General features: G+C 50.8%; 1 protein-coding gene across 1 annotated transcript in view; it reads right to left on the bottom strand.

The window, feature by feature from the left end:
* The window catches only part of TGM3 (transglutaminase 3), a 35,621-nt gene extending 14,839 nt beyond the window's left edge, over nt 1–20,782 (bottom strand). Inside the window, exons 1-7 of the mRNA XM_077767052.1 lie at nt 20,733–20,782; nt 9,708–9,881; nt 9,111–9,353; nt 8,360–8,478; nt 7,002–7,130; nt 4,009–4,186; nt 3,784–3,919 (exon numbers count right to left, since the gene is read on the bottom strand). Coding sequence (XP_077623178.1) covers nt 3,784–3,919; nt 4,009–4,186; nt 7,002–7,130; nt 8,360–8,478; nt 9,111–9,353; nt 9,708–9,881; nt 20,733–20,739 — 986 coding nt within the window. The 5' untranslated portion in view covers nt 20,740–20,782. The remainder of the gene's footprint in view (nt 1–3,783; nt 3,920–4,008; nt 4,187–7,001; nt 7,131–8,359; nt 8,479–9,110; nt 9,354–9,707; nt 9,882–20,732) is intronic.
* Between the last annotated feature and the right edge of the window lie 801 nt (nt 20,783–21,583).

A 21,583-nucleotide genomic window follows, 5' to 3' on the forward strand; every position in this document is an offset into this window, starting at 1 on the left:
TGTTCACGATTTACATCCGAGAATGCCCATTACTGTGTTATTTATAACAGGGAAAAGAAGGGAAATCGATAGGTCACCTAGGGAATAAGGACTGGTAATAGTAACAGTAGGAAAAGAAATGATGGTCCCACCATAAGTGGAATCTGATACACTTGAAATCTTATTTTTGAAGATTATTTAAAGACGTAGGGAAAATGCCCATAATGTAATGTTTTGGCAAAAGCACAGGACTTTTACAAAATAAGAAAGAAACAGAACAGTGAGGTTGGTTTCCAGGCGTGGGGAAAAGGAGGAGGCACCTATGATATGCTTTGTCTTGTAGCTGCCTCGTAAAATGGATAATCCCAATCCCATAAACAAGAGCAACTGATGGAGGAAAGATTGGCTGGAAAACTATCAAATAGTAAAAGTGTGTGACCGATAGGATTTCAGATGACTTCAATTTCTTCGTCTATTCTGAAATTGCCTGTAACTGTGAGGAAGAAGAGTCATCGTAAAAATTATTGCTAGGAAGGTCCACAAAATGTGTTGTTGAAGGGGCCTCCGAGATCGAGGAGAGGTCACCGAGGAGAAAGCAGGGGGTGCAAGGTGATGAAGGGACAGGATGAGGATGGGAAGGTGGTCAGAACACCAAGTTTCACGTTCGTCTAGTTCCTGGCAGAGAAACTTAGGAGAAGGGTGGGACCATATGAAAAATTGGTAAGTTGCTGTATTTTAATATTTATTTGCAAGGCGGGAATTTCAGACAGAGCAGATAACAGATACATCCTGGTCCCTCCCTCATGTGGAAGCCAGAACTTTACTCACAATTACTTGGGATGCATGTGCCTTGCAAATGCCCCAGGGCACCACCATGGAGATTCTGGTTTGTTTCTGACTGTGTGCCTCGCCCTCTCCTACCTCCCAACCTTGGGCTCTGTTCCAGTCTCGAGGGGTTTCAGGAAGAGGAGGGGCTCAAGGAAAGGACACCCTGTACGTAACAGAACTACCTGAGACATTTACTAAAAGATGTGAATTCCCCTATCTCCCTCCACCTAAGTCAAGTCTAATGTAATCTTGGGAGTTTATAAACTATTGCCCTAGCGATAGCATCTGAGTTATGCTGAATTCATGGGGTCAGGAGACCCCGTCTAGAAAGGGACCCCAAAGCCCTGTCCCTTCCACTGGTAAACTCCCATTTGTCCTAAATGCAGTCCAGATATCACCTCCTCCAAAAAGTCTTTTCCTGAGACAGTGCTGGCCACACATCTGTGCTATCTCTGAATCGTGCGCATCATGTAGTTATTTGACTTTTTCTACTCTGTCATTGCCAGTCTTCTCATGCAGCTGTGAGCTCCTCCAGCACAGTTTCTGCATCTCACTCCTCTTGGTGCCTGGGGCCCTGGGCAGGGTCTGGCACAGGGTACACATTTAATCATGTTTCCTGGAGCCCAGGCCATCCTTGGAGCCTTGATCTCCCTGCTGCAGGTCTGAGCGAGGCACATTGGGGTGGCTAAGTGTTCACGGAGGCTGGTAGCCATGGGGAGATTGCATCAGGAGCTAGCAAGTCAGACTGAGGTGTGATCACCAACAGCTCTTCCCCAGAACTGGGCAGCTCCACCCCCACCCCTTGACAGGGCAGGGCACTCCCCACGTGCCTTCCATCTCAGAGCTATATGAAGTCTACAAGTAGAGTCAGGTCTGTGACTCTAGAAATTGGAGAGTCAAGTCAAGGGAATTAAGAAAACAAGCCAGAAATGTCAAGGTAAAGATAACCTTGGCCATACTCTTCCAAATCCTTTGCTTACTGCTCAGTGACAGAACAAGGTGGCCTCCTCTACAGTGGCTCAGAAAGGAACCGAATAAAAGAAGCATCCGAGACGAAGCTCCCTGCCCCCACCCCAAAGGAGCCTGATTCTCGAGAAGTGAATACTCCGGAACCTTGTCTCTCTTAAGCCAAAACACCAGCATCAGCAGAATGGCTTAGAAGAAAATGTTCCCCACTGGAGGCTGTTAATGTGATTCGAAGAAAGATCTGGAAGAAATTGCTGAGGTCTCCTGACCTAGCCCTTCGTTTTACAGATGGGAAACTGAGGCAGAAAAAAGTTAAGGAATTTTGTAAAGTCATACACTTCTGTAGAGAGCCTAAATGTCTCTCTTACTTCTCTCCGAACCTTTTTTCCCCTCATTTATGGAATCAGCAGGTCCCTCCCCAAGATCCTTCTAGTCTCCTAAGGTTCTCTGATTTGGGAGAGTCCCATTGACAGGGATTTGACACAAATTCACAGTTAGACTGTGGGCAAGTCATTTCTCCTCACTGAGCCCATGAGATAGCATTTAGTCTTTTTAAAAAAAATGTTTATTTATTTTGAGAGAGAAAGAGAGCACGCACATGTGCTAGCAGGGGAGGGACAGAGAGAGGGAGAGAGAGAATCTCAAGCCGGCCCCTGGTTATCAGTGCAGAGCCTGATCTCAAGATAGTCGATCTCACCAATCGAACCGTGAGATTGTGACCTGAACCGAAGTCAAGTCAGACACTTACCTGACTAAGCCACCCAGGTGCCCTGAGATAGCGTTCCATCTTACAGAGAAGGACCATCTGCTGCCACAGTGTGAATCAAAGAATCCAGCCCCTCTATCTGCACAGGCTGGATGGCATCCAATCTCACCACAGCCCTGCTTGGCGTCCAGCCAAACAGGAAAATCTTGAAGTCAGCAGTGTTCGATTACTCAAGGTAACCCCAGGATAATAGCAACGTTGTCTGGCATCTCTCTGGTGCCTTACAGTTTACCAAGCTGCCTGGGTTCGAAATCCCAGCTCTACCATTTGCTGGTTATGTGCCCGGGGTTTGAGTGGGGGCTGACTCTGTGTCTCAGTTTCCGTGACCATAGAATGGGGATAATGACAAAAGTGCCTACCTCATCGTTTCTGAAGAGTGAGTGTAGGCACCGAGAGAAGTGCCTGACACACAGCAATTGCTCAATAAACCATTTGTTGCTGCTGTTATCAGCAGGCACTACTGGGCAGGTCACTTCACCTGATCCCTACTTTCTGTTACTTTAGGCAAATCTGGGCAAGATTTAAAAGCTTTCAACATTTGCAACCCACAGAGATTCGAATCAAAGTTTTCCTGTCCAGGGGTGCCTGAGTGGCTCAGTTGGTCAAGCGTCCGACTTCGGCTCAGATCACGATCTCACGGTTGGTAGGTTCGAGCCCCGCGTCGGGCTCTGTGCTGCCAGCTAGCTCAGAGCCTGGAGCCTGCTTCAGATTCTGTGTCTCCCTCTCTCTCTGACCCTCCCCTATTAGCACACTCCCTCTCTCTCAAGAATAAATAAACATTAAAATATTTTTTAAAAAGTGAAAAAAAAAGTACATATGCCTAAGAGAAAATGTGTTGCTTTCCTTTCGGAAGGCCCATAAATCATACAAGTTGCCTGAAATAAGACAAATTTATATTTGTTACTGGAAAAGCAATACCTTCAACACCTATCGTTCTGAAGTACAGAGGGTCTAATGGACCCTATAAATCCAGGGCAATTGCTCAGAACCCGTGAACCATTGTCTTTCACTGGTATCAGACCCTTCATCTGAAGGCACGGGGCTGGACTGCCAGACTTTGCAGAACCCTGGGAACAGGTGTTTTGGATCTTACTAGATGTCTAATCAGCACTGCCCACATTTCCATTCTAAAGCTTGTGTTGCTGTGTTAACTTGCCTCCCAGCTCCTGTTTGGAGCTGGGTCCCAGAGGCTGTGCAGTCAGAAGCTGCCCAGGGCTGGTGCTCAGCAAGGGTCAACTACTCACCACACACTATCACTGCTCCTTTTCAAGGGTCTCCCATAGGCGTCATAGTACACGTCCACACTGAGGTTTCGGTCTGTGTCATGAGCTGAGTTGAAGTTGGTGACCACCCGGGAGGGAATCCCGAAAGACCGCAGCACTGCAAGTCAATGGGGAAGTATGAGGACCCAGGCTGTTGTGGAAATGATCCCTGGGGGCCCCCCACTGTTGCCCACTGATGCAAAGTACCTGTGTTGAGGGTCCCAGCAAAGACCCAGCACTGGCCATATCGGACTGGCTTGAAGCCAGACCTTTTCCACTCCTTGAGGATGTCCACACTGCCATTCCACTTCCGTGGGTCCTGGCCACCTGTGTAGTTTCCACTCCAATTTCCAGAAAGCACACCGTTGTCATCATTGCCATTGATCTGGGCAGGAAAAACCCCACATGAATCAGCGTAGAGTTCAGGTGACCAGGTGGGGAGATGAAGGAAACAGGGGATGTGTCAAGCGGATTCTCTGTGTCTTCCTGGCTGATTTGGGGATGATCATTGTAATAACGGTCCTCTAGGAGCATTGAGCAGTTTATCAGTTTAGAAGTGCTTTGCTTAGCGGGCCATGATCGATTGCCCATAACCTATCTATCATTCCTGTGAGCAGGCTCACGCGGCCAACGGAGGCTCCACGGCTTGTCAGTATCAAGGGAGGGTCAGGACACCAGCCTGCAGGTGATTTCCTGCCAGAACTCAGGGGCTGTCGTTGATGCCTGACTTGGGAGTCTATGTTTTGAAACTCAATGTTGGTGTGCTGGACTTCTGAAAAGGTCCCTTTAGAGCTTCAGCAGCTAACTTCTCGGAATGCATAAAGATGGAATATTGCCTTTCATTCATTCCCTCACTCACTTCATTCATTCCACTTAAGACGTGATTCTTGTAGAAGTAACAAGCAGGATGCAGTGTGAATAGGGCACCCTATTAGGAATCAAGAGACCTGAGTTCCACTGTCTTTTAGAGACACAACTGAAGTCTTTATGAATGAAATGATGTCACACCTGGGGTTTATCAAACGATCTGTAAAGGAGGGGGTCAGAGAGGAAACAAGACTGGCCTTGGGTAGTCCAGTCTTGGGATGGGTCCATGGGAGTTCATTTTACTTCTTCCTCTACTTTTTCCAAGGTCTGAGCTTTTCCGTGATAGAAAAGTTAGAAGAGAAAGAAAGGAGAAAGCAAGTTATAAGGCCAACTTTGCCCCTGTCGGCTCGGTGACTGTGCGTGGGTCAATTCAACCTCTCTGGGCCTTAGTTCTTCACCTTCCTTCCCATACAGGGAAATGGGAAATGACTTCTAGAGGCCAAGTGTTCAAAGTTTAGGAAACTTTGACAGGCGTTTATCGCAACCATCCAGTAAGAGGCTGCGAGCCCTGCTCCCTCTTTGTGGGGCTCCATGAGGGGCAAGGCCAGTGAGAACAGATAGTCTGGACACAGAAGGATCCTTACCTAGCCTCCCCCAGCCCCTCCGTATGTGGGGTGTGCTCCTCCGCCCACCTTCCAGGAAGGCTTGGGCTATCATCGCAGAACCAGGCAAGACGGGCCTCTTTCAAGATGGAAGATTGTGTAGCCCAGCCCATCTCCTGAGTCACAGGTACCCCAGCCACCGGAGTGGTAATCAGCAGGGTCATCTCCGGCTGAAAGCTGAGCATTTCAAAGCCCTGCACAGGCCATAATTAGCTCCAAGCCCAGCCCGACCAGGAGGTCTGGAGAGAGCGGCAGGGAGGTGCAGCTGAGGCACTTGGCACTGAGATACAGTGCTTTGTCCCCAGGGTCAGAGTGAGTCAGCAAGCTGCCAGAGCTGGCTGGCTTCACCCACCCTCTCCTGGGCCTGTGAGGCTCAGTCTCCCTTAACCTCGGCCTTGGCTCCATCCCATGCCTCTCACGCCACTAGAAGCCCAGGCCCTCCTTCCCTGGTCCTAGCCCATCACCTCTGTGGCTCCACACCCTCTGGGCCTCCCTCTCCTTTCCTGCAAGGCTCCGTTTTAGACTCCGTACTCTCGCAGGAAACCCTCTGGTTAGGAAGCAGTCAGAAGAGTGTTCCCATTTCTAACAATGTCACTAGCTTATTAACTCAGATATGCTCCAACTCAAAAGTAGAGACTCATCCATGAACAACAACCAAAACGTGAGACACTTCAGGGCAGCTCGTTTTAGAGGATTAAAGTTCAAGAATTCTTTAACTTTCAGATTAAAAAAAATTTTTTTTTAATATTCATTTATTTTTGAGAGAGAGAGAATGCAAGTGGGGAAAGGGCAGAGAGAGAGAGAGACACACAGAATCCAAAGCAGGCTCCACGCTCTGAGTGGTCAGCACAGAGCCTGACGTGGGGCTCAAACTCACAAACCGTGAGATCGTGACCTGAGCCGAAGTCAGATGCTTAACAGACTAAGCCACCCAGGCGTCCCGACAACTTTCAGCTTTTTAATTTGTAACTGTTGAGCAGGTTGATACTATGTTTGGAACACTTTCTAATGGAGGCCTTCTCTACATACTCAGTACCTGAGAGATTCTGTGTGTGTGTGTGTGTGTGTGTGTGTGTGTGTGTGTGTGTGTGTGTGTGGTTGTGTGTTTGGGGAGGTGGCACAGGTCTTTCATGTGGAAGAACTGAGTGCATGCAAGAGGCCCTGGCCAGGCAGCTCGCAGACTTGTTCTGGTTTGACTTGGGCTGTGCTATGAGCAAGCCACCTGGGTTCCTTGAGTTTCCCCATCTAGATAAAGAGTGGGTGGGCCCACTGCCTTTCCAGTCTGACATTTGAGCACTCCACTGTGCAGGGCTTGGATCAAAGCCAAGGCAGGCTGATCGCCCCGACTCACTTGGGAACCCACCTTTCTCCCTAGGAGGCCCAGCGATGGAGCAAACTTCCAGCTGTGCACCCTGCTAGCCTGGGGGACGTTGCAAGGGCAAGCGCCCTTACCATCTGAGAAAGGCCTCAGGATATATTGGAAAGGGCCTTGGGGCCAGGCAGACTCGGGTCCAGTTCCGCCTCTGCTCTTCACTCACCATGTGTCTCAGGCAAGTCCTTGAATTTAGAGGAGTCTCATACTCCATGGGAGCAAAATGGGATGGCAACAGCCACCAGCTCTGTTTTGTGAGTCTTCAATGAGACGACAGATGGAAAGGGCACAGATTCCTACCCCATAGTTGAGTTTGATCTACGGGAGCAACAAGTGACTATGATTTTCCTGCCACTCACCATTGCACTCAGCACTCGGCTAACATATTTGGGGTCGCTTCTGCGGGCCACATCGGTAGCAGGGTCACGACGGAAATTCAGGCTGTGATCCAGGATCGAGAGGCAAATGTCCAGGATGCCTTCTTCAAACTGTTCCAAATGGGACCATCCGTTATGATGAGAGAAATGACAAGGAGCGTTAGCTATTTAAGGGTACAGGATCTGCACACCGATGGGCATCACAGGAATGACTCAGGCCCTTTCACTCTGTGGCCTCCGGGACAGAGACTAGCCACCTCGCCCAGCCTCTAACCTGCGAACTCATCCGGACTCCTCGCCTTACATGAGGGCCCGTGCCAAGGTCCTGAAAGTGGCTAAGACTCCTGCACTGTCATGGCCTTGGGAGCAAATCACTTAGCCTGCCTGGGCCTCGATTTCCCCATCTGTATTACAGGGGATCAGGCCAAGCTCATCTCAAAGTTTCCATCTGGCTCTGACTATGATCTTGAACATAGTCTTCAGACTCCTGGGAGCTAGTTATAAAGATAAAATGTCTCACTAAAAGAAGATTTTGAAGCCATGCTCCCAAAATAAGACTCATTTTTTGCCACTGCGTCTCAGAGAAGGCTGCACTTTCTCCTGCCTTAGGGTCTTTGCATGTGCTGTTCCTTCCGTTTCCAATGCATTTCCCCAAAATATCTATCTGGCTCCCTTCCCTTTTTCAGGTTTCTGATTCAAGGTTACTTCCTCAGAGAGGCTTTTTCAGACCATTCCATCAAAATTAGCCTGCCTTCCATCCCTGGGTACACTATATGTCCTTATGTACTTTTTCCCCTTTTTTCTTCCTTCCAATAAAATTTGACCCAAACGCCAAAGTATAAAACATAGAGCTGACTTGCTCTGGCTGCTACAGATTGGGATCTGGAGGTACATGCTCTGCTCACTCCCTCCTGGAGAGCCAAGGCACCCCACCCATTCTGGTGTCTTCACCAGACACAGTGGAGGGAACCCTTGAATATTTTCTAGGCTGAGCAAACCTGAGAACTCTGTGGACTCAGCTGAGGGGATAATGAAGGACCAAGAGGCTCCGGCTTTGAGAGGCCAACCTCTCACCCAGGGGAAGTTTTGTCATATTCTTACACAGAATGATTAACAGAAAGTACATTATTATCCCAAGTGCCTCTACTAGGTCTTGTCCTCATTTGTCTATCTTGGCACCAGTAACACCTCAATGAAGAGATTTAGCTATATATTTGTTTGGCCCACTAGACTGTGTCCTGTCTTCTGAATGAGTAAATGAATGAACAGAAGGGCAGGCAAGTAGACAGATCTGGGAACTTCCACTGGGACTGCCACAGAGCTCCTTATGACCCCTTTACCTGTCCGAAGTTCCAGCCAACCATGCCAATTCGTTTGGTGTTCCCCACATAGATGATGCCAGCATCTTCCAGAACGTACTCCTCTCTCTCAGCTTGTTTACTCATAAAGACACCATCCTCTGTTTGATACAAAAATCAAATATCAGGAACTAGAATCTTACAGAGGACTATAGAGACCAGTTCTCCCATTCCTGAGTCCTGGCCTGGTGTCTGGAGCAAACCACACCTGTAGCCCTTCTACCAACCTCCACTAAGGAGCAAAGTCTGTGAGCTCTAATGCTTCCAACTCACATTGTGGGAACTATAAACTTGTAAGAGAAGCTGAGATGAACTGAAGGTCAGAAAATGAGACCCTAGGAGTGAGATACTTGCTCCTCTGGGCAAGAAGCTGTCTCCATGTTGTAGAATTATACTGCGGTCATTGTAATGTTCCTTATAATTACACCACATGATGCACTTTGTAGAAACTCATGAGATTCCCATGATAGCCCCAGAGGAAAGACAGGATTCCCATTTAATGGTAAGAAATTTGAAGCTCAGAAGGATAGAGCACCTGCCCAGACTTACAGAGCTGATTAGGTGGCAGAACTGGGATGTAAATCCATGACTTCTGACTTCTGATTTCTACGCTATTTCCATATCCCACAAACTCCCGCTACTCAAACTTGAGCCTATAAAAATCATTCCCCCATATCCTTTCCATCAGTATTGCTTGGCTGATGGCCAGGAGTATGGCTGGCTAGGTGCCTACCTTGCAACCAAGGGTTAAAGAGCAGGATGAACGTCCCAAGTTTCCGAATAAGTTCATTGCCCTGGGAGGAGATCTGGGCGCCCAGCGTGTACTGTCCGATGGGCGCGTTGGCAGGACTGGAGATGGAAATGGTCAGCACATTGTCCGTGTTGGACACGAGCTGTGCACTCCAGCCATTGCGACTCCTCCCATTGGAGTGTGAAAACACAGCCTTTGTCTTGGCTGACTCTGAGGGGTTAGGCCCTGTGGAAGAAGACAGAGGATGATAAAAACCAAGGCGTGCTGGCCAGACAGTGGGGAGCCATCAGATCCCACCATAACCACAGGGGCACTTTGGAGGGGGATGTCATCCCCTGAAGCACCATGTAAGGGGACTGGAAACAGCTAGAGAGAGCAGGCAGACCAAATCTCTCTTGATTTGAAGAGTAGGACTCTTGGGCTCAAAGACAGGCAGAAACTTGCCCAAGGTCACACCAAGTCAATGGCAGAGCTGGGTTAGGACCCAGAGCCTAGTGGCCCAGTGTCACACCACCACCCCTTGGAGGGACAGCCCCAGGGGCTGTTCAGGTGTGTTGGGGGGGAGTGGGGAGCAGGTACCTGTGGAAGCTATGAAAACCAGATTGTCTCCACTGCCAAGACTTCGGTTCAAGACCATTGAGAAACTGAAGGGTTGGCCTCTGCGCAAGGTGAGCTGCTGGCCCGAGAACCTGTCTGTGTGATGTGCCTGCTTATTGGAGGTCACCTGCCAGTTGATACTCTGGAGGTCTAAAGCTGTAAGACAGAAGAGGGGACCTCAGGTCCTGGAAGGCAAGGAAGGTGGCGTGGGGAAAGGCGGACGTTCCCCAAAGGACGGCTTTTGGGCGGGGCTGGTTGGGGAAGAGCCGAACTTCTAGGAGGAATCACATTAAAATTCAAAGACCCTGGCGGAATGTAGTGAGCACTTCACCACCTGTTCCCTGTTCCACCCCTCAGCAGCTGAGCCTCTCACGTGGCCGAGAATATCTTCTTTGCCACTAGACCGACTGTCACTTGAGCCTTAAGGAACAAGCCCTGCACTCAGCATGGCTTTACCCAACCAGCCAGGAGGACCAGGGAACCAGTCCTGGGTGATAATCACATTCTGTCGTTTTAACATCATTACTTTGGGGGGATGGGGCACACAGAGAACTGGGAGGAGGCGATGTCTCTCAAATCTGCCACCCTGGTTTAGCTCGCTTGCTTTTTCCCCTTCACACCTTCCCAGACACCAAGTGCCTTTTTGCACGCCAACATCCGGCCAACGCTGACCTGTGTATTTCTTGCTTGCCCCAGATGTGCAGCACCTGGGTGTCGGCCTGGGCCTCTGCTGCTGGTTGAGGAGGAGAGCAAGACTCCGTAGTGCTCTAAGGGGCACTCCTAGGCCTGGAGATGGAGTCATCACTGGCCTGGAGGGGACTTTCAAATGCTCACTGGCAAGAGTGGTATTTAGCAACAAGTCAAAGCCCCAGGAGATCTCTGGATAAGACCCTGAGGACAAACACCTCGAACCCCTTCTTCTATGATGGTGGAACTAAACTGAGAAGGGTTTATGACACATGCCATGATGTACAAGTAGTGTTGCCTGGATAAACCTTCTGACGTTTTATCATCCATTCCTCTGCAAACCAAACTGTCTTCTGGCTTTATGATGGGAATGTGCTGACGTATCCCCATAGTTGTGCCGGGCACAACTTTTATTTTATATGTCTGTCTCTCTCCACCAGAATGTGCCTTCTTTTATTTTTTAATGTTTATTTATTTTTGAGAGAGAGAGAGAGAGAGAGAGCATGTGAGCAGGGGAGGGGCAGAGAGAGAGAGCGCCACAGAATCTTAAACAGGCTCCAGGCTTTGAACTGTTGGCACAGAGCCTGATGCGGGTCTCGAACCCATGAACCATGATATCATGACCTGAGCTAAAGTCAGATGCTTAATCGACTGAGCCACCTCAGAATGTGCCTTCTTGATCTTCACATTCTGATGCCTAGCGCCTTGCTTGATGGTGTTAGGACAAGTAGATAAGCCAATGGATGGAGGAATAACTGAACAAATAAAAAAAACTAGTCATGCAATGGCCATCGTGACTACAGCTCAAAATTTAGTCCATAAGGAAAGGTGTGTAGGGTGTGTCCGTTCACTAAACACATATAGAGTACCTAGTATTTGTAGGACACTACATTAAGCGCAATGTCGGGGATGTAAACACATGTGAAAAGTGGTTTTAGTCCTCCAAGAGCTTCAGCCATGGGTAAGACAAGCCCATACGGGACTAAACGATAGAATGGGGTGAGTCCAGTCTCCCTCAATACAAGGGGTCTAGGAGATGCAGGCAGAAAGGAATCACTTTCAGGTGCAGAGATCAGGAAAAGCTTCATCGAAAATGCCAGGTCTTGGAGAGACTTGTGTTAAATGCAAAGGGAGCAGCCTGCATCCCAGAAAATGGGGAGAGAATCTGAAGGCGGGGCCAGCAGGTGTGTTGTTTGGCCCGCACAGAGGCTCTGCACACAAGAGAAAGGTGAGGCGGGAGAGAGCGGGGCTCCAAGGCAGGCCCGGGGCCAGGGGCTCCCGCCCAAGCAGCTGGGGAGATGGGCACATGCTCATCAAAGATACTCTAGTGAAATGCAGGCTGTTTGGGGTGGTGAGCCAAAGACGGCTACTGGAGAGCGGGTCCAGGAAGTGGTCTTGCCCCCAGCTCAAGGTACGAAAGATCCATTCGTTCACATCTGCCCATTCACTCATTGATTCATTCAACTGATAGGTATTGAAAGAATGGTGATAAGCTTTTGCAGAAACTCAGGGAAATAAAAAAAACCCACGTAGTCAACAAGGATCTGTTGAAGAAAGAGAAGAGCAAAGGGAGGTAAGGAGGGCCAGACGGAGAGCAGAAAGAAGATGAATGTTCCCTGTACAAAAGTACTGAACGGCGACAGCCCAGATCTTAGACACTCCGGCAAACACTGGGCTCTGTATGGCTTGTACAGAGCTCGCTTGGTAGTTGTGTGGTCTTTCTAGGGCAGAGGTCTCACCTTTTTAAGCCCCTGTCTTCTCCCAGTCCTGCCAGTTGAGATTTGGTAGACTTTTACTCTCTGTCTTATTTTAGAAAAAAGAAGAGCTCCAAGGAACATGTGGTCTCAGATCACAGAAGTCTCCGGAGATTCCTCATCCCCCACCCAAACCCAAAAGGACGCATGCCCTTCTCCCCCAGGTGAAGCTCGCTACTTTAGACCATGAACTTTTTGAGAGCGGAAGGTAATAGCGCTCCACCAAGCACGGGGTATGGAAAGCTATAGCTAGTTTCTGCCTCTCCTCCAAGGGGCCCACATCCTTCTTTGCTCCGCCAAGGGTTATGCACTGTTTGCCAGGTCCCTAGTGGGGGCTTCTCCCTTTCATCTCAGAGACCAATGGCTTGCTCTTAGGGAAAATGACAAAGAAAAGGCTGAGCTCCAGGGAGCCCTGGGTGCCCATAGACACTGGTAGGAGAGGAGGGGCACTGTGCATGCCCCAGGAGGTGAGGCCTTGGCGTGACTATGATGATCTCCTCTGCATTTCCCGAAACCAATCATCAGCCCTGGCATGAAGGAACCAAACTCCCCAGGAGGGTGTTTGTGGGATACACAGGGCTTCTCTGAGCTGGGAGGTAAGGAGATGTGAGGCTCGCATGTGGCATCGGTCTACTGCATACCAACTGCTGTTAACAATAGACAGAGCATGTGGTATACATCGTGGGTGGAATCCTTATTCAAATTGGAAACTGACGCTCAGGGGGATAAATGTCTGATTGGAGGTCATATGCCTGGTAACTGGCAGAACCAGGTCCCAAACTCAGGTCTTATTGGCACTGTCTTGTGGCTGTGGCCCCTGGTTTCCTTCCTAGAAGGGGGATCCACGCAAGACCTTCAGTCCAGAAGTTACCCAGGTGGTGGGTGGACCTCACCATGCATTTTCCTCCCCGTTGGCATTTTCATTCTGACAAAGAGGAGACAGTGAGCACCTGGAAGGGAAATGTATTCCAAAACAGCCTCCACTGTATGTGGGGGGTGTGTGTGTGAATAAAACGGGAGCAGCCTGCCCCTGCACCCCCGAGTGGACCGGGCAGCTTGAGTGCCAGCTCATAAAGCCTCTGGTATGGTTTATGGGACCTTTCTCCTTCCACTGGCTGCCACCGTCAGTCATTGTCCTGTCTCTGAACCCTAGGATTGGTTCTGCCGGCCCCCAAATTGAGGATCTGGTCATCTTCTCTGTGGATTTCCTAGTTTCCTTAGGATGTTCCCCCCCTCCACCCCTTGAGGTACCCGTAATCACAGCTGTCTCTGCCAGAGTAGAAGGGAAGGGCAGGGAAGGGCAGGGAGAGGGGGAGGGACACAACCACACAAGGTTCTTCTCAAGTTTACAACCGCACAGACATTTATGAGCCTCAGGGCAGTTTTCTGCACCAGTCTGGACCCGGAAGAAGGGAGGAAGGGAGAGTTGCATGACTCCTTCAATTGACTCATTAACATACACTCTTAAAAAACATCAGAGGCCAGATCATGTGCTCACATCCTTATTCTGGATGTGAGCGCGGGGAGGCCTGGAAGGTGGCTTGCCCACAGTGGGGCACCTCTGGATTGTCCTCCCAACCCCATGCCACCTCCTTGAGTTACTGCTTGACTCTTGTGTCACGCCCGGGGCAGTGCAGCTGCCTCACCCACCCAGAACTGCCTACATCTAGATCTATTGTTTAAGGAAGAAGCAAACTTCTGTCTTGTTTCTCGAAGCCATTGCTGCTTGGGAACTCACTGTCATTCACAACCAAACCTAATCACATATACCTGAAATGTAACTCCCACCCACTTGCTCTGTGGTCTACCTTTGGCAGGGATGACAGGAGAAGCACAGAACAGATTCCAGACTGTGCTACTCGTCACCTGTCTCCATCTTTATCAGCCTGGCTCTGTGATTGAATCACCCACCGCAGACAGGACAGCCACAGACGGAGGTTGCCAGGTGTGTGACTGGGGTTTTCACTTCCTTTTCCTGGAGGGACCCACACCATACAGTTGCTGGTAGGTAGTCCAACATGACATAACTGATACTCAGGTGGCTAGGTCTTCCCCACCTGCCCAGACCCTATTCTCCATGTCCCGTCTCTAGACACAGACAGATTTCTAGAGCTAATTAGGGTTGATAGATATACCAAAAATTGTCAAGCTGAGTGTCTTCAACCATTTTGTTAGAGACTACATTAAGAAATACATTTTACAGAGTATGGGGTGCCTGGGTGGCTCAATTAATTTAGTGTTTGACTCTTGACTTTGGCTCAGGTCATGATCTCACAGTTCATGAGTTTGAGCCCTGAGTTGGGCTCTGAGTTGAGTGAAGCCTGGTTGGGATTCTCTCTCTTTCTCTCTCTCTCTGTCCCTACCCCACTCACACTTGCTCGCTCTCTCTCAAAGGAAGGAAGAAAGGAAGGAAGGAAGGAAGAAAGGAAGGAAGGAAGGAAGGAAGGAAGGAGAAGAAAGAAAGAAAGAAAGAAAGAAAGAAAGAAAGAAAGAAAGAAAGAAAGAAAGAAAGAAAAAGAAAGGAAAGAAAGGAAGGAAGGAAGGAAGAAGGAAAAAGAAAGAAAGAAAGAAAGAAAGAAAGAAAGAAAAAGAAAGGAAAGAAAGGAAGGAAGGAAGGAAGAAGGAAGGAAGGAAGGAAAGAAAGAAAGAAAGAAAGAAAGAAAGAAAGAAAGAAAGAAAGAAAGAAAGAAAGAAAAGAAGAAAGGAAGGAAGGAAGATAGGAAGGAAGAAATTTACAGAAACATACATGGGTCTATAACAAAGTTTCACAAAACAATACTAACCTTTACTATATACAGTGTACTGATATTTTCTCTTCTACTTCTTTTTCTTTCTTTCTTTTTTTTTTTTTTTTTTGCTTGCCAGTCACAATCCACTAAACTGATTTTACAATCTTCTAATGAGTGACAACTGGCAGCTTGAAAAACAGTGATGTAATCCCATATTCCCATATTATAGGAAGAACACTGAGGCCCCAAAAGGGTTATAGGGTAATTGAGAAGCAGAGCTTGGCTCAGAAGCCAGGTCTGAAATCCTGGTCACTGCAGGGCTATGAACTACTCCCGATTCTCCCTCTTTTCCCTGTCACTCCCCTCTGGGCACCTGGAACATCCCCTAGCTCCTGGCCAGTGTCCCACTGGCCCCGGGCACACAGGGCTTTCCTCTCTGATCTCAGCTCTCTTGAGCCTGGCCCATTTCCCTCTGTCCTCCCCCCACGTTCAGACAAGTTCAATCCCCGTGCAGCGCAGGGGGTACAGTCCCTTGGCACCCAGCTGCTGGGAAGATGGGGTTCTGCTGTCAGCTGAGCAAGGGGCTGGCGAGGCCCCCTGGGTTGCTGGGCCATGAGCCCTGCCCTGGTGGTCTGGAGGGCCTTGGGCAAGCTTTTCACGTCCCTGACTTGTGCCTCCTCTGTCTGCAGAAGGGACACCGAGACCTGAACATTCCCTCTTGTAGGGTTATTATCGGGATCCAACACATTCCCATCACCAAAACCTGGGCCCCCAGCGGTGCGGGCAAGGAGACAAATACCTTGGGATCCTTCCCACACACAATGGCAATAGCAACACAGGACAGAAGAGGGCTAGAGCATTTTTTATGGGCTGCCTTTGAGGGCCTCAGATGTGCCAGGCACTGTGCATTTTTACCTGCCTTGGGTCCTTCAAGAGTTACGAAGCCCCCATGCGATGTCGTTATTCCCATGTCACATGTGAGAGATTTGAAAGTCTCAGTCAGGTGCCCTCATTTGCCACATAGCATGTGCTCAGGCAGAGCCTGGACCCGAACTCAGACTGGAAGCCATTTCTGCCTCACCACACATGTGTGGCTCCTGACATGCCACCCTCAAGCCAACCAAGGTGACTGTGGTGGCGATGACTTCGGCATGGCTCCAGGAAGCTGCCAAAGCAAAGGGGCCACGGGCGGCCTACTCCCTGCCTTGATATTACATGGTCAGGAGCAGGGGAAGGAAGAAGGACTCTTTGGCCCCTTCACTTCCCAAGCCAGGTGAGAAGCTCCTGCACCAGTGGTTCCCCAGCCTGGCCGCACCTAAGAATGGCCTGGAAAGTGTCTTATTGGCTTGAGCCCCTTCCTAGACTAACCAAATTCAGTTCTCAGGGTTAGGGTCAGCATTGGCGGGTTTTTTTGGTTGGGGTTTTTTTTGTTGTTGTTTTAAACTCTGCTGGTGATTCTTGGGGCGCCTGGGTAGCTCAGTCGGGGAAGCATCCGACTTTGGCTCAGGTCATGATCTCGCAGTTCATGAGTATGAGCCCCGTGCTGGGCTCTGTGCTGACAGCTCAGAGCCTGGAGCCTGCTTCAGATTCTGTCTCCCTCTCTCTCTGCCCCTCCCCCTGCTCACACCATGTCTCTCTCTCTCTCTCAAAAATAAATAAAACATTAAAAAAAATTTAAACTCTGCTGCTGTTTCTAAAATGCAAGTGGGATTGAGAATCACTCTCTTAGGAATCAAGAGCAAATGAACTATTGGGACTTCATCAAGATTAAAATTTTCCACTCGGCAAAGGAAACAATCCATAAAACTAATAGGCAATCAATGGAATGGGAAAAGNCTCGGCAGAGCACTCTCATGCCAGTTGTTCCCCTGAAGTCACACAGCAGCTCTGGGAAGCAGGAGGAGATCATTGCCTCCTTTTTATAGAGGACACTAAGGCAGAGCAGGGAAGGCTGGAGACCTTCTGAACCCATCCCTCAGCGCCTATCAACAACCCTGGGGCTTGCCTCCCTCTGCTCCAAGGCCATAGGGAAAAGAATTTCCTGCCTTCAGCTCACACCCTAGGCCGGCATGTGGGCCCCGGGGAGAATGATTGCCCCATCCGTGGTGCACAGCCCAGCAGGGTGGAGACAGACTGAGAAGTCATATGAGGTGAACAGAAACAGCACAGACAAGAATTGGGGACTTGAGAAGGGGCTGAGGAGGGGGTCTGAGATGGGGGTCTTGGTGGGAAAGGCTCCTTGGAATAGCTCCTCGATTAAAAAAGGGACTTCATGTCATAGAGTTTTTCTTCAGACCCCAAGGCAAGGAGAAAACAGGCTCAGGAAAGAAGTTTCCAAATAATAATAAGCCATGTGGCCTGAGTATAGAGGAAGGGGATAAGGAAAGAGCCCCATTAAAAAATTGAAAGAGCCCCATTAAAAAAATTTTTTTTAACGTTTATTTTTGGGAGAGACAGAGACAGAGCATAAGTTGGGTAGGGGCAGAGAGTGAGGGAGACACAGAGTCTGAAGCAGGCTCTGAGCTGGCAGCACAGAGCCCAACACAGAGCTCGAACCCATGAACCGCGAGATCATGACCCGAGCCGAAGTTGGACATTTCATCAACTGAGCCACCCCGGCGCCCCTAAAAGAGCCCCATTTTAGGGAGGAGAAAGCTGAGATGCATGGTTAAGTAAGCTGCCCAAGGTCACTAAGTTAGCAGGGACAGAGCAGAGATTCAACCCAGGGCCCCTCTCTGGATGTGAGCCTGTCACCCTTCGGCTATTCTACCTCCGCATAGGATCTTGGGTAGCAAAAGTGGAAACACGGCCAGCCTGTATTGTAGGAGGAGGCAGCTGCTGGCTGGTCTGGGTCCGACGGCAGTGGGGGGGAGGCTGGGGTAGGGCAGCGGCTGCCCCAGGTGAGAGGGAGCTGCCGGGCCTGAGGCAGACAAGGGACCATTGTCCTCCACACGCTGAGCCTGAGGGCTTCAGCCCTGCACCCCTGAGCCTCACAGGGCTGCTCGGCCTGCAGGGAGGGGGCTGAAACACAAAGCGGGTGCCCCTGCTAGGAGAGCCCTGGATGCTCCCGGGTTTTCAGATGGAGGCAGGACCTCAGGAGGAATTCCTGACCCGTTTCACAGCAGGAAGAGCCACCCGTGTCCCAGCTCCAGGGAAAACTGTTTTGTGGCAGTCCCCCAGCCCAGAGTGGCAGGGGTCCTTCACGTATTAAAAATGAGGCCCAGGGGCGCCTGGGTGGCTCAGTCGGTTGAGCGTCTGACTTCGGCTCAGGTCATGATCTCACGGTTTGTGGGTTCGAGCCCTGCGTTGGGCTCTGTGCTGACAGCTCAGAGCCTGGAGCCTGTTTCCGATTCTGTGTCTCCCTCTTTCTTTGACCCTCCCCTGCTCACACACACACACACACTCTCTCTCTCTCTCAGCAATGAATAAAAAACATTTAAAAAAAAAAAAAAAAAGAGGCCCAGAAGGCAGCGCTCTGCCCAGTAAAGCAGTTGTCAGGAAAGCTCACCAGGTTAGTTCCCAGAAGGCTGGTCCAGGCCTCGCACAGGTGTGTACCCTGAGGACACTGCCTCTGGAACAGGGCTTTGCCTCTGACCCCAGGCCCCCCAAGTGGCTTTGGGGGAGGCAGAACAAGGCTTCCCCTCCACGGTGGGCCCCATGTCCCCAGCGGGCAGCAGGCCCGAGACACCACCCTACTGTGTGTGCAGCACTGCCAGTCACGCCTTCCTCTGCCACCGTGGTCCCCACCACAGCCCAGGCTGCTCTCTGAGGCCCTGCACATCCCAACTAGAACCTTAAGTTAGGAATGGGACACAAAGGCGTCTCAAAGCAGCACCCGTGGGACCCTGCTGGTCCCGTGGGTCACGCCTGCCCGCCCACCCACATTTATTTTCCTGTTCCCTGTGCCCAGAGCACTCCTCACCCCAGGAAACTCCACACCGGGCCCGACTCACTGTCTGTGCCTCGCTTCCCCCAGCACCGCCCCTGGCTGAGTTAACCTCCTCCTCCTTTGGGCCCCCACAGCACGGGGTTTGGGTTTCCAATGCAGCCTGATGACAGTCCACCTTGCGGGTCCCTTGCCTACCAACTGGTGTTTCCCAGCGCTGTCAGGCTGTGAGCTCACGGAGGGCAGAGACCACAGTTCATTTATGTGTCCCCACAGCACCCCACTGCCATGGCTCCTTTCCTGAGGCGCCCAGCAAGTAAATTCATTCATTCAGAAAACATTTTCTGAGCACCGCCTGGCTGAGTGACTAGATGCCGAGCTAGCCTGTGTGACAATGTGACACATCGAAGGGAATGGAGGTATCCGCTTGTCTCTCCCCTGCCTTTTTAAAAAATGGATTTTCCCCCGTCCCAACTGGCTGTTGTCCACATTCTGTTGTGACCCTAGGACATCTCTGGTTGATTTAGATGTTGAGCTCTTTGAGCTCAGCGGCTCCACGGGTCACAGGCACTGACATGTGGAGTAGCCGCACAGTGCAGCAGGCTTTCAGGAGGGGGTGGGGCGGGGAGGGCGGGGCTTGCAGGGTCCCTGGGGCGAGCATGCACCCTGCCCAGGCTCCCTGTCTCTGGTTTCCTCTCATGAAACCGCGTTTAGTACCAGAAGGAGCCTGGAGTCTATCTACTCCAGGCCTTTCGTCTTGCAAAGGAGAACCTGAGGCTTGGTAATGTCAAGGACCACAAAAACAGTTGGGAAGGAGAGTTCAAGTTCAGTACCGCATTTCTGCGTCACACGCGCTCAGCTCTGGTAACAGGAGAGTGGGAAGGGTAGTCTGGGCTCTGCGACCAACTTTCTGTGCGGCTCCCCAGGCTGTCTGCCCCGTCCTGGGTCACTGCCTTCTCTGCCCCGAGGGAGGGAGACGGCCTAGGGGACCCTGACATCCCCTCGTGCTAAAGTCTACGGGATCCAGAGCTCTTCTCAGCAACCCAGCGATGCCGCAGGTGCACAGAGGGAAACGGGGAGCCGTGGAGGGGTCCCTGTCTGCAGCCACCCTGCCCTGCTCTTTGGGATGCCCAAGCAACCAGCCGTCGCCTTTGGCACCATGCTGAGCGACTTCTTTGGCAAACCTTCCCGAGGCCCCAACCACCACTCACAATATTTTACAGGTTTGACTCACGCCTTGTTTGGGTTTGGCGTCGCTGTCGACCCACCAGGCTGAGCACCCATGACAGGCAATAATTAGCACCCGCCTCGCAGGGGCGCCGACAAGAGCCCAGCTCCTCCGCGGCGACCGCGGAGCTAAAAAACCTGTACTTCTCGTAGCTCTTTTTCACCTCCTTCCCCGGGAGCTGCTTGCAGGGATGGGCTGCGGGCGCACCTGCTCCTTCCGCCACTGGAAGTTTCAGCTCAGCAGGTCCCTTTCAAAGAGCCCGCGGTGCTTCCGGATGTGTGGTTTCTAGGAGCATTCCTGTGGCGCTAATGATTTTTTTTTTAAATCAACTTACACGCCATCACTCTCCCTCTCCCTGGTGGCTCTGAGATGCGCTTCTCTTTGCCTACATGACTGACGGCTGGCAAAAGTGCATTGAGAAATGGGGGTAGCAGGTCTCGGCCTGCTTGAAAGGGGAGAGCCTCGCCTCCTGTCCCAGGGATGTGAGGTCCCGCTGGGTTGAATACCCTGGCCATGACATTCCAAGCATGTTCTAGCCCCAGAACCACCCTGGAGGGGCGCGGCAGACGCCGAGAAAGGGGAGCCTTTGAATGCCATCCTTAAATACTAAGGTCTAGCTTCCAGAGGCTCCCAGGCCGGTGTCTCCGGCTGAACACTGACCTCTCAGGCTGGTCCAGGAGAAGCCTCCAGCAAGGACCCATAGAGTAGATGCCACGCACTCACCTGTCATGTTTCGCCTTCCTCTGCCTCTTCTCTGGGAATGGCACGGGTAGACGGACAGAAGGTGTGATGAGGCAAGCTGGGGATCTCCTTACCATTTATAGCAGCCTCTCCTACACACCCAATTAGAATTCTAATGAGGTGGGCGAGGCACCAGGTCATTCCTGTAGTGCGTGTAAACGTTTCACTTACGACATACTTGTCACCCAATGGAAGGTCACCCTGCTTGTGCAAGACCAGCTTAGGGAGAAGAAGGGAGATAAGAAATGCCAGGCATTCACTTTTATGAATTTTCCCCCCTAAGACAAACTTCCATGATTGTAGAGTTTAGGAAATGATGTCATGCTTTTCTCCAACTACTTTGTCCAGAGCTGGTGCTAAGAAGTCCTCTGGGAGGTCCAAGAAATGTTTCTGTAGAACCCGGAAGCGGAAAACGGCTTGGTCCTTTTCAGCGTCGCAGTGCTGGTGTTTTTCCCTTGTACAAGAGGCAGGAGGCGCTCGTCTCAGCCTGCTCGTTCAGAGCTGCAGCAGAAAGAGCATTTGATTTGGAGCTCGAGGCGCTAGGTTCTGATGCCGGCAGGGCCCTGGGCCACCACGGAACCTCAAAACCCTGGAGGTCCCGTCTGTGGCCAAGGGTGATCGTGTCCACCTTTCTCCGCTCCCTAAGTGGCAGAAACAATCACATGAGGGGGTGCAAGTGTGACGTGTATGGATGTGGACCCTAATGGATTCAATCCGATTGAAGGGGGGACTACTCTTTCTAAAGAGGCATCAGGGACAGCCGCAGACCGTGTAGTCGTGACCCGGTTTCATGCCACTTCTGCCGCATGCTGTCTGTAAGAGGGAGGGTCGGT

This window comes from Crocuta crocuta, unplaced genomic scaffold, assembly GCF_008692635.1.
Source record: "Crocuta crocuta isolate KB4526 unplaced genomic scaffold, BGI_CrCroc_1.0 scaffold15, whole genome shotgun sequence".
In the NCBI taxonomy this organism is placed as follows: domain Eukaryota; kingdom Metazoa; phylum Chordata; class Mammalia; order Carnivora; family Hyaenidae; genus Crocuta; species Crocuta crocuta.